General features: G+C 42.2%; 1 protein-coding gene across 20 annotated transcripts in view; it reads right to left on the bottom strand.

Moving 5' to 3' along the window:
* The window catches only part of SPATS2L (spermatogenesis associated serine rich 2 like), a 166,451-nt gene that overhangs the window by 55,054 nt on the left and 98,524 nt on the right, over positions 1–12,873 (bottom strand). For all 20 annotated transcript variants that reach the window (XM_014832461.3, XM_014832466.3, XM_044768494.2 and 17 more), the window contains 3 exons: positions 8,481–8,589; positions 5,009–5,058; positions 2,222–2,471 (listed from right to left, as the gene is read on the bottom strand). In XM_014832461.3, the coding sequence (XP_014687947.1) occupies positions 2,222–2,471; positions 5,009–5,058; positions 8,481–8,589 (409 nt within the window). The remainder of the gene's footprint in view (positions 1–2,221; positions 2,472–5,008; positions 5,059–8,480; positions 8,590–12,873) is intronic.

The following is a 12,873-nucleotide window of genomic DNA, read 5'->3' as shown; positions in this document are numbered from 1 at the left end:
TTGTTGTTTGTTTGGTTTTAAGAGACCATCATGTAGTGAGGATTATCTGAAAATTGGAACTCTCGCTATTAATAGATTTGCTAGGTAACGTGTTTATGGAAGAAAATTAGTGCAATTTTAAAACTTACTAGTTATTTAATGCTTCCTTGCCGTATCCCTGAATTGGTACGGGTCACGGGGCAATGTCCTGTTTGTACCCGTCTCTTCTGCTAGACAACTCCTCCGGGGCAGGGCCCTGCCTCATTCATCCCGGGCTATCAGAGGACAGCACTCCTCCCAGACAACAGGTCTGCTATCTGCACGGCCGCTGAGTCAAGCTCTCCTGCTTCTCTCTAACCCTGGAGGTACTACTGACCTCAGGTCTACTGGTCCTTCAGTACCCACTGCTTCCATGAAATCTCCCTGGTCATCAGTCGGATGTGGACTTCTCTTCTCCAGACCTGAAACTCACTGGTGGATGCACAGCCTTTTCTTCCAGGGTTCAGAATGTGATTTCCTCCGGGCCTTCACCATGCCATATCCTTCTCTGAATCTACTGTGGCTTCTAGCACAGTGCCGCGTGTAAGAGGAATCTAAGAAGTCACTGATTCAATAAACTGGGGATTTTATAACTAGAAGAAAGACTTTGGGGACCACCTGGTGTGGTGGTTCTCACCGAGGGATCCACCAACTCTTAGGAGGCATTTTGAAAAACTGATGGGGTGGCTGGCCCCGTGGCTGACTGGTTGAGTTCACACACTTCTCTTTGGTGGCCTGGGCTTTCGCGGGTTCAGATCCTGGGCGCAGACCTAGCACCGCTCATCAGGCCACGCTGAGGCAGCATCCCACACAGCACAACCAGAAGGACCTACAACTAGAATATACAACTATGTATCGGAGGGCTTTGGGGAGAAGAAGAGAAAAAAAAAAGACTGGCAACAGATGTTAGCTCAGGGCCAATCTTTAAAAAAAAGAAAAACTGACAGGGCATTTTCAAAATTTATGAGAATGACTGTGTGTGGGGTGGGCAGGGCAGGATGCAAGAAGACTTCCAATCACAGGGATCCTGCACAGCCAACTGCCCTGCAGCCTCGGCCTTCTCGCGCCCTCCTGGATACTCTTCTTACGAACATAAAGTATTTTTTGTACAGTTTTCCTGCGGATTTCCAGGATTTACTTGGATTTCCAGGATTCAACTACTGTGTAAATTAAGAGAAAATTGTACTTTATGTTGTTCAGAAATTTACCAAGACTTTTCACCATTTGAAAAATCCCACGGCCAAGCGCGCCAGCAGCCACGGTATTCGAATGGACCGCCAGCCACCCGTGTCAGCCTGCCCTGCAGCAGCTGTGTCAGGAATTCCACGTCTACAGAAAAACACACCTCTCTCCTACTTCACACGTCAAATATGAAAAACAGTGTCCACAATCTCCAGTTGACTATTATCTTACTTCTTTAAAGTGCAAAGTGATTCACTGTGAGTGGGTGTGAACATCTAGCCATTTTATTGGGGGCTGCTATTTTAGTTGTTCCTGAATTTCTTAAATTTTTACTTTATTAAAATCCTGTTTCTAGGCAGATTATATTATCTATGAATTTTATTTTAAGATTTGATATAAAAATGGAGCATTGGATCAGAAGACCACTGATCTGATAGATTCCAGCACAGATTCCTTATTTTACAGAAAGGAAACGGGACACCCCAGATGAAATGATGCACCCAAGGTCAAACAGTTGATTAAGAAGTAGCCTTTTACAGATTAATTAATATATAAGTAGAGCACAAATAATTAACTTTCCAGGTTCTAACACCCTGGAATATTATGTTCTGTCACATTATATGAAACACAAGGAGTTAAAACAATTTGATCTACCCTTTAATAACATTTCTTTCTGTCATCAATTATTCCTCCCTTATCCCAGCAAAGGTGTCTATAAAGAAAATTTCTTTAAACTGGGATTTCCATTTTCCTGATGATCCTAATACAGACTAGAACTATGTTTTTAGAAAAAATTATCCTCTGACTTAGTGCAGGGCCAGACTGAGCATTTCTTCTTTGCCCTTGCTACATTCCCCCCACCCGCCCCGCATCCTGCAGGAAGGCTGAATCCGTGTGCACAGCAGAGGAACAGCCTTTCCCTTCCAGGCATATCCACAGCAGCAGTGACCGCCCCAGTGGGTGCCCTGGGCATCCTTTTCTTCTAAGTCTTCCTAAGCAGCCTGATTTAAGAATTACCGACCTGTGACTCCACGGAGTGCCTTTGAAGGCTCCTCGAGTATTGAGATCTTTTTCTCACGAGGGGCAAGGGCTGGTTTTTCACTGGCAGAGTCGGTGGACGAGCTGTCTTTCTCGCAGCCGTTCGCGTGGCCATTCTGTATCTGCGGGGGTGGCGCTGGCTGCGGGGGCCCGGCCTCCAGCCTCTCGGCCTTGTCTTTAGCGTCTTTGTTGCCCTGGTGCTGCTTGGACTTGCTTCTTTTCCTTTTATTGTTCTAGAATGAGACACAAAGGAGAAGACAGCATTATTCAGCTCAGACCCCTGAAATACAAGGTGAACCTGTGAGATCAAGATAAGATGTGTTATCTTTTTTGTTTGTTTGTTTTCTGGATCTTCTAACAGAATGGGTGAAAACACCCACATCTTCTTTTTATTAACCAGCCAAATCAATGGAAATATCTTCTTTCCTACAATAAGTTGTATAAACTTTTACCTCATAAAATAGTAAACAAAAAAGTTCCTTTAAAAGGGAAAAATAGTAGGCAATGGCTTAAATAGCTGAGATATTATTTAAGTAAATCGAAGGGCTACCTGTGTGAATGGTTATATAGTAAAATCTTGTGAAAACTGCCCTGAAATTCAGTGACGGACCCAGTGGAGAACAGCTCTCGTTTCTTAAAGCGGTGATGGGGGTGGGGGAGGCAAGGAGGACACTGGTGTCTGATCCTCTGGGGAGGAAGGGGGGTCCAGGGAAGAATGGTGCGACAAAGGCAGGGAGTCTTTGCAAAATGAGGAAACAGAAGGCAGATCCCCAAAGTCTGGGTTGGGTCTATGAAATAGGCACCAGCCAACCATGAGATTCCTGGGATTGGGCCACCATCCCAGAAGTCCCAGGCAGCCACAGGAGCCGTCATCAAGCCCCTGAGTATTTCAGCTGGAGCAGACAACTGCTACAAAGTCATGCCAGTGGACCCGGGTCACTCAGTTTTGGATCGTACAGCTGGACCCCGGACCTCTCGGCTGCTAGCTGAACAGCATTTATCTATTTCAAAACAATATAACCCTGCACTTTAGACAACTGAAATTTTTTAGATCTCAATTATCACAATACGGCACGGTTTTACTGTCTCTCTCCTAAAATGCCCTAATGGTCAATATATAATAATATATAGGAAATTGGGAAGATGTTGTTCCTAATGATGTTGTATGCTGTACTTGACTGCGGCTTTGTACCCAGGAGTATCAATGTCTCAACACGCAGTAGGTACAAGCCTCAGCTGATCAGAAGAGGCGCCTGACCATCAGACAGACCTTGTCCACCTGCTGCATCAGTGAGGCCCAGGTGAACGTCAGCCTGGCCTTGTCCCTCAGCTCATTTGGAAAAGAGAGAAAAAGAAACCGTTCTCTTTCCTTAATTCTCCTCCCCACTCCCTTTCTTTTCCATGGACACCATCATGTCCCGGGTAAGTGCTCCTCTCGGTGGGAGCTGTGCTTCCAGTGGGTGAAGGGGGCCAGCGGCACCTCTGCCCACACAAGCGCCACATCCACTGAGCTGGGGAGGCCGTTTCCCCCAGCCTCTGCGAGGGAGACTCCGTAATGAGGTGGGTCTGCAGCTGCTGTCTGCTTTTTCTTTACATTGGAGAAATTTGATACGCAAACCACACATCTGAAATTTTTCCATGTGAAGTGTAAATACTGCCTTTCAATCACTTGCAAATCATCTTCCTCTCACCCAGCAGTCTGGGAGGCTATGATTCAAGATAAGCAGAAACTGGCAAAGATAGTGGCATACAGAGGTTAAATAAAAACCCTCATAATTCTCCCTAATCTACATGAAAGTAGGAGGAGAAAAAAGGGGCAAGGACAATTCAAGGAATTTCAGTAATTCCTGGATATTATGAAAGTAATACTGCTTTTTCTGCTTTGTTTAAAATCTGTCTCGCAGGCCTGTGATCCTCCCTCGTGGGGAAGGGTAGCCTGATGTACTGTATCCTGGGCCACCCAAAACACAGGCCTTGCTGTGAAAGTGGGAACAGGTGGGGCAGTTACTTTGAAAAGAGAAGCAGAGCTTTTGTGAAAGTCCTGAAACAGGTGACAGGCCAAGAACAAGAGAGCTGGGCCTTGTGGGAGCTGGTGAGCTCCTCCCGTGCTCATGGCCCAGGAGGGCGTGTGCTGGAGACAGCGCGTGTGTACCCAGAAGTCAGACTCTTTGTGACAGGACAAGAAAGCAAAAGAAGGAACGGGCAGACTAAAGTCTCCTTCTCTCTGTTCTCACGGAGCAGCCTACCAGGGCTCCCAAGAAGGGAGAACAGGTCCCTTACTTACTATGGCTTTAAGACATTTTCTTTTCTTCTTCTTTTATTAAAGATCTAGCTTAGAACTCAGCAAAAAAGTATCTCAAGGCAGCCTTGGACGGATTCTTTCAGTTGGAAAAACATGTGAAAATATGTTTAGAACTTTGTAAGTATCTTTAAAACACTCCCTAATTTTTCCCTTTGTGCTACAGGATGCGTTCAGGCAGGTTAACGTCTTGCATCCTTTGAATTCTCTGCTGGGCTTCCCTTAATACTTACAAAGAAAAACTCTGGGACTTCTAAAGCACACCTGGTGGTTAAAAACACCTGAACAGAGAACAAGAGCAACAGTAGTGAGGGTGGCTGGTAACTGAAGAGAGTCATGAATCTGGAGCTTTCTGGGTGTACACATTCACACACGCGAAAGAAGCACAAATCGGCAGCCTTGTTAAGATGATAACAACCATGATGGCTTTGATTGAAGATGTCACTAATTTACAATCAATATTAATCTTACCTTCTTTTTTCCCGTCATATTCCATTCTTTTAGGACTTGAATGGCACTGCCTGGAGAAAGAGAAAGAATCTTCAATACGTATTCACATAACAAAACACCACACAAAATTCATCTCTGTCTTTCCATCTTTGTAGCAGTTTTTTTTTTTTTTTTGGCTTTTTCATTTGTTTTGATACATCCTACCTTAATAAAAAAAATGCCAGTTTGATTTTTATTTCCAGATTTTCATTTAATTCATTGCACGATCTTGGTTTTATCAAAATATTAAGCTCTACTACATGAAGCTTACTTTTTTTTTATCATTATGTTGTCTTAGAGAAAATGAAATCTATCTTGAGAATTTTCTGATAGCTTCATGGCCATACGTAGAATTGAAATTGTTCTGTTTGATATATGAATCAAAATACCTATAATCTTCCAGACCAAACACGGGATTGAGAATATTATTAACGGAGTGAATCCCAGCTCTCTGGTTGGCCACTCCTGCTGTTTCTCTGCCTCTCCTCATTCTGTTCGCAACTTGCAGGGTGAGAAGGAGGATGGTGTATATGATGTTTGCTCTGCTCGCGTCACTGTGGACAGGAATGGGACGTGCGCTTTGCAAGGCCTCCAATTTGAGACAAAAGCTCATCATATGACAAGTTGAGTCCCAGGTTCTGTCAGTGCCATTCACATACATATGTGGAACTGGGTGGACTCAGAGGAAAAGCCTCACCTGATTAAGTTATAAAATATTAAAAAAAAAATGTTTCACCACTGGTTAGCTCTAATAACTGTCCTCACGTCGTCTAACAAAGTTCTTCGTTCGTTCCAACTGTGCTGTCGGGAATTTCAATGATAAGTCGCCAGTAATGAGTACATCAGCTGTTTTCATATAAATAGGTACTTCTAAGAGAGGAGCTCTTAAATGTATTCTTTCAACAATTTTAAACATTTTCATACAATCTCATTATCCTAATAGTTCTCTACAATGAGAATGTTGGCTAAGCAAAGATAAACTTCAGGCTGGTCTTTCTAACAAATTCCAAATTAGCAGGACAATTATTGAGTCCACTGTCACTGTCAGATAAGCAGAAGGCCGTATTGCTTTGACTCATGTTTAGACAGGCTAATTATTCCTCTCTATTCCAAGCTTCCAATGCATCGCCCCTCTTAGGCTTTTTGAGTTACATGGACTTGAAATAATAAGACTGCTCTTAAAAGTAAGCTATAATTCAGACTTTTTATTAACTGGGCTGGTTTTTCTCTAATTTGCCCAGGGAATTAATGTTTCACAGTACTTTCCTTTTGAAGAACTTCAGGCAGTCACTCACTAGGTTTCTCAGTAAGTCACGCCAGTGCTAATAACCATTAGGGTAGCTCTTACTTACAGCTAAACTTCAGTTTTCCAAATAAAATTAAATTTTTAAAAACGTTAAATACTGTTCTTTTTAATGAGAGGAAGGAGGTGAGTTGCTTAGTGCTTTAATTGCAATATTCAATTATTCCTCTAATTTTCGTATTTTGACATAAATTTTATTTGCAATTTGGACAATAAGTTTTTAGAGAATAATTCTGAAGAAGAAACACCCACGTTTACAGAGCAGTTTGAAAATGTTATTATTAAATTTTAATCATATGAAACTGCTTGGAGATTTTTAAGCCACTGGGAAATCGTGCTTTCAATATGCCTCCTAAATGATTCCTAACACATATTTTTGTTCTCAGTGGGTTTTAAACAAGTTTTCCAATTGGTCCCCAACCAAAATGATACGAGGTTTCTCAGCAATGCTTTTATGGGGGGGGGGGGGAGGTTTGGGAAATTTATTATTTTTTTTGGTGAGGAAGATTCACCCTGAGCTAACATCTGTGCCAATCTTCCCCTAGTTTGTATGTGGGATGCCCCCAGAGCATGGCTGACGAGTGGAGCAGGTCCTCACCCGGGATTTGAACCTGTGAACCCAGGCCGCTGAAGTGGAGCAAGCTGAACTTTAACCACTTGGCCACTGGGCTGGCCCCTCAATGAGTTTTTTTAATGAGCTCTCAACACTGACAAGGTGAAAATTTCAAGAAGGACAAGCAAGGTGTTCCATTTAAATACAAACAGATTTGCTGACAGTGTATCAATTCCTGAGCATCTGTGCCGCTCATCAGGGTCACTTTGTAACAAAAACTTTCATTGTGGGGCCTCCATCCAGGTGAGGGTGGGAAGGGATGGGGATAAGAACCTCCTTCCTTTTCTAAAGCTTTTTTCCATGCAAGTGATGTTGGCAAGTGAAAGCTGAAAAGAGAGTTTATCTGAGCCAGGATGTGAATATTTCCAAAGTTTTTTTCTTGAGACAAATTGCACTGAATGCTACAAAGTCGGATTAATATCACATTCTCTCCTATTTGTTTTTTATGACTAAAGATTCTAGATCTGCTAATCCACAAAGCAGGGAAAAACAGTAAAAAAAGTTATGCGCGATGGGTCTGCTTGCAGGTCTGTTTTGAATGGTCATCATTTTTTAATTCACTGGGACCCTGAACCTTGACTGCAGATAGCAGAATGTGAGCCTGTTGCCTGGTTCCAAGACCTCGCCTGAAATGCAATTACACTTGTAGAATCTTAGCAAGACGATTCTATTCCTAGGAAAATAAGTCAATCAAACCATCCTTAACAAATAAAGTGTAAATAGGACATAACTGAGAAATGTGCTGTCTTCCCTGACTTTGTCAGATTATGTTTAGCTAGTCCATATTTACAAAATAGAAACTAACACTAGGACAAAAGACACACGGTAACCAAGGACAAGTATTTTCGTGAATGGAAAACTTACTTAATTTGATTAGAAGAGGAGAATCTCCCCATAATTTACAGGAAATCTAAAGCAGTAAGTTATCCATTTACAGGATAAACACTTTCCTGAGACATTAGATTCCACAGCATCACTAGCAATGGGCTGTCTACACTAAAAACAATTTTTTTTTCTTAAAAAGCAAAGGTTCTAGAGGTAGGAAATGAACTGATATTCTGATTGATTAGGCAACCTCAAAATCATAAACTAAGGATATTAAAGAATAAACTAGTCCTCTCAGACTACGTAAGCATCAAGTTCAAGGATTCAGTCATAAAGCCAAGTAGAATTACGCTGGTTGACGAGAAGGCTTTCCAGATCAGGAGTGCAGCATCATCCTCTGCTCACAAGCACACCATCAAATGAAGGGTGCGTTTCATAACAAAGCGGAGTGACTGGCGGCCAGTGGAATTAGTAGCATTATAATAGGTCTCCTTGGGAAACTATCTACAGTCTTTCTTTTTTTAATGATGGAGAAAGAACTTTAAATTCTGCTCTTCTTGAGTAAGGATATGTGTTTTTAAAGCCTATCATATTTTTATGAGAATTAAAGTATTAGTAACTAGTTGGTCTTCAACGCATTTAAGGAAACAAATGCAGACTACATGGTGTATTTAGTTCTAACATCTTCCGGTTCTGGGGACATGTGTACTTACCATCCACGAAGGCCTGTACTGCTTTGTCTACATTAAAATCAAACTGTTGTAGCACCAGGACTATTTCGTTATTGCTTTTGTTGGGAACAACTGATCGAACTGCATAGATCTGTAAAGGAAAAAAAAGGAACACACTTTAAATATTTTTCATCCACGGGTCTCTCACTGGAAAGAATCAGAACTGTTAGCAAGGCCTTGAGAAGCCAACCAATCCATCTTCTTGCCGTCAAGCACATTCGAGGCCTTTCAGACCAGTAGACTTTCATCCTGGCAATCACCTTGATACCCTCTTCATTTGTGTACACATTTCTACAAAGATCTCCTTGTTAGGACTTCAGGAGCAGGCGGGGAGAGCCGATTCTGCTTTGGCAGGCTCCCCCTCCCCTGGATTCCAGATGCAGACAAGCCATGTTTTCAGTGCCGACACAGATCAGCTTCTGTCTCAGGCCCTCCCCTCCACTGGCTCTGAGGGTATCTTTGGAAAACTTACAGAAATAGCCTCATGCCTCAGCTTCTCTTATCTGCACAGTGGAAACAGTCATCTCAAAGTTCACAGAAGTGTGTTGTGAAACTCCATTAATGTAAACAGAGACATAAAAACGTGGGGCATTGTATTTTCAGAACGGCAGTCTTAGCCATCATACAAAAAATGTTCCCAAACACACTTCTGAAAGTAAACATTTAAAATATAGTGAAAGAAAATGGGATTTCAATAGATTAGGCTGATAGTCGATTTTTTTTTTTTTAAGATTTTATTTTTCTCCTTTTTCTCCCCAAAGCCCCCGGTACATAGTTGTATATTCTTCGTTGTGGGTCCTTCTAGTTGTGGTATGTGGGACGCTGCCTCAGCGTGGTTTGATGAGCAGTGCCATGTCCACGCCCAGGGTTCGAACCAACGAAACACTGGGCCGCCTGCAGCAGAGTGTGCGAACTTAACCACTCGGCCACGGGGCCAGCTGCTGATAGTCGATTTTTAATGACCTATAAGTATTTCTTAGTCAACTTCAGAATGTATTCTTTCTTATAGCCTGACAGAATTAACTGACCTTTAGCTCACAGAACTTGCAATTACTGCAGGATGTTCTATCAACTTTAGCCAAACCTGGCTCACCCAGCTTTCTATCAAGGGGATCACCGAGCTGCTACTGACAAATACCAGAGGCCTGTGTGGTGCAAAGGTACCTGGCATCCATGACGATGATCATGAAAGCTCTGTACAGTCTTTACATGTTTTCATTGGCGGTTAAATTATAACCAGTTGAGTTTTAGAGTTACATGCAGCCTACTGTAATCAGATTCATGGGCTATGGATTACATGGCTATGACGTGTGTAACGTGACTCTATTGATCACAACATTTAATTAAGCAGTATAGCCTATTTCCTAACTATGTTTGAAAATAGGCAGCCTACTCCATATAGATCTGTATATAAGAGTATTGAGATTATAATGAGAAAATAGCATAAGCTATGGGTATATGACTTGCAGAGGTTCTGACACTATGGATCAGAAGCTGGTTTTGATGCTTGACATTCATAAATTCTAAACGTTTGGGTGTTACTGAGGACTCATATGTATATATTTGTATATGTGCTACTCAAAATTCCTTTAATTTTTTCCTATTCTCACATTTTATGGTTCTTAGTTCTTGTAGCCTTTGTATTAAAAAAATATTCTTCAAATCTAAGTTCCTTCTCACTTTTTCTCTTTTCTCTTTTTAAAAATCCATTCAGCGACTATTTTTGAACGCCTGTTGTGTGATGAGGCACCACTCCCTGGAACTTACAGCCTGGAGGTGGTATACACACTGATCAAATGGTCACAAAAACAAACAGATACACATGGTGTTAAATGCTATAAAAATCACGGGACGGGAGACTTGACTCTATATAGTCTGCTGAGATCTGAAGGACAAGTTTAGAAGAGATGGGGGAGGGGAGGAGAAAGGCATTTTCGGCTGAGGGAACAGCATGAACGAGGAGCAAGGCACAGATGAGGGGGGAGTAAGGGGGCGAGTATGGAGGGAAGCAGAAGCTGAGGCTTCCAGAGCACAAGGTGAGGCAGAGGTGGGCAGCGGCCAAATCATGCAGGGCCCACAAGGCCGTGCAAAGGATTTAGATCTCGTGAGCACCCCTCGACCATTCGTTTGTTAAGCTGTCCTTTCTTCTTCATTCATAGTTAGAAAGATAGCTTCCTCTCTCTTTTTTAAAAAGTATATATAACATTGTATAAGTTAAGGTGTACAATGTGCTGATTTGATACATTTATATATTGCAAAATGATTACCACCATCACATTAACGAATGCCTCCATCTCGTCACATAATTACCATTTCTCTTTTGTGTTAAGAATATTTAAGATCTACTCTCAACAACTTTCAAGCATATAACACAGTGTTATTAGCGATAATCACCATGCTGTACATTAGATCCCCAAAACCTGTTCATCTTATAACTGGGAGTTTGTACTCTTTGACCAACATCTCCCCATTTCTCTCTTTTTTTGAGAGAAGCCAAAATGTGGGGGTGAGGGGTGGAGGCACAAAACTGAAAACACCTGCATCCAGCCCAGGACAGCCATGTGCTGTGTATCCAACAATAAATCATATTGGCCTGGTAGTTTCCAGTGCATTGGAGTTAAGTATAAAAATGACATGTTGCCCTTCTAATGTAGTTCTTCTAAATAAAATTCTCACCTTTTAAGCCACTGTGGTTGGTTAGTAGTATATAAAATTTTTAATAACTACCATCATTATTACATCAGCCATGCCCTTTCAAATAATACAATGCTTAGTTACCGAATACATTAACTACATTATAGTTACACAGACCAAAGTTTTCAATCCACCACATAGTTGTCTGATCAGTAAAGACCCAGAGTTATGGAATAAACATAAATACCTGTTCTCCCTGCTTCCAGTCTTTCTTCTGCAAAACTAAATTTGTTTTATTATGTTAAGGCAAAACATAATATAAGCGATGGCTTACGGAGACACTTCCTTTTTAGATGTTTATACTACTCTTGCCTGTTTCTCTTTAAAAGAAAAAAAATTCAACCATGGTCAGGTAGAGAAAACATCTACCCTTGTCATTTTATATATCCTAGCTCTGAATGTATCCTTAGAAAATTGTCCATAACTGCGTCCTGATACCAAATCTAACTGTGAATATTGCATACAATTCCCAGAGGAAGCGTTTAATTAAGACAGGAACGTCAAGTTTTAAAGAAATGAGGGACAAAAGGAAAAAATAATGTCTGCCTATTCTTAGATATTCCATAGTAATGTTGAATTCTAGCAAATTTCCGGGCCAAGCTCTGTTTCTGCTTTAATTACTCAGTTTGGCTAATGTGAAGAGAGTAGTAGTATTTTTCCACCTTATTGATAAATTCACTACATTCATTTTCTCATGAAAATGTGTTTGAGAAGATGGAGAAATCCTGTACACTCGTATGTGCACGTACAAACACAGGAACCTCACAGTGTCACTATTCATCATGCAGCTGAGTCATAAGGGGTCTAAGCATTTAAATCTAAAAAAGACCTCATCATGAAGTAGCTTTGACCATAAGGTGTGGACGACAAGGGCAGCGCTACAGTAAGGTTGTGTTGAAAGTCTGCCTTTGCATTTGGAAATGGAGCTCCTGGAGGGAGGCATCAATGAAGGCGCAACTGATGGTATTTTGCATATGGGGAACTCATAAAATTCACGCCTGCAATGGCTGTTTTGCAGAAGCTGTTTCTGGCGCCGCTTCAGACACACACCCTTTACTCCACGGCCCCAGCCCCAGCTGGTGTGCCTGATGCTGCAGCTTCACGCCGAAGCCCACTGTTTGAAGCTGCACTTGACTGCAGCCCTCAAGGGTTCTCAGGCCATAAACAGAGTGGTCCAGGAGGGCCGGCCAGGCGGCAGCCCAGGCTGTTGAGGGACGGTCGAGACCCCTAGTTAGCAGTTCATTTAGCAACTGCTTCACCTTCCCCAAGTCATGTTTCCTTGTTTTGCTTCTACTAATTTAAACCTGGTTTGGCAAATTCAGTTTGCTATTGAGAAACCTGCTTTTTGCACCTCAAACGTTGTTCTGATTTTCCTTCAGCGTGTTTATCTCCGACCCTCTGCTCCCCAGAACTTTCTGTGTGGCCCAGCAGGGTCTGCCCGGCTCTGCACAGGCCCACCTGATGGCATCTCACGTACACAAAGCTGCAAGGGAGCGGCTCTCAGGAAGCGGCTGATTTCAGCTTCCCGAGTTACCCGCCCCCTGAGCCGAGCTTCTGCTTTAAGAGCCGTGAGCAGATTTCCTTGTTCCCATTGTGCATTTTTTGGGCCCGTCTGTGATGACTCCTTAGAAATTCTTCTTGGTTTACTGATGAGTCACTTAGACTACGTGTGAGTTTCAAA

The sequence above is a fragment of the Equus asinus genome, chromosome 4, assembly GCF_041296235.1.
Source record: "Equus asinus isolate D_3611 breed Donkey chromosome 4, EquAss-T2T_v2, whole genome shotgun sequence".
Lineage (NCBI taxonomy): Eukaryota > Metazoa > Chordata > Mammalia > Perissodactyla > Equidae > Equus > Equus asinus.
Note: the sequence above shows the minus strand (reverse complement) of the source record. Positions and strands in the feature narration are given on the sequence as shown.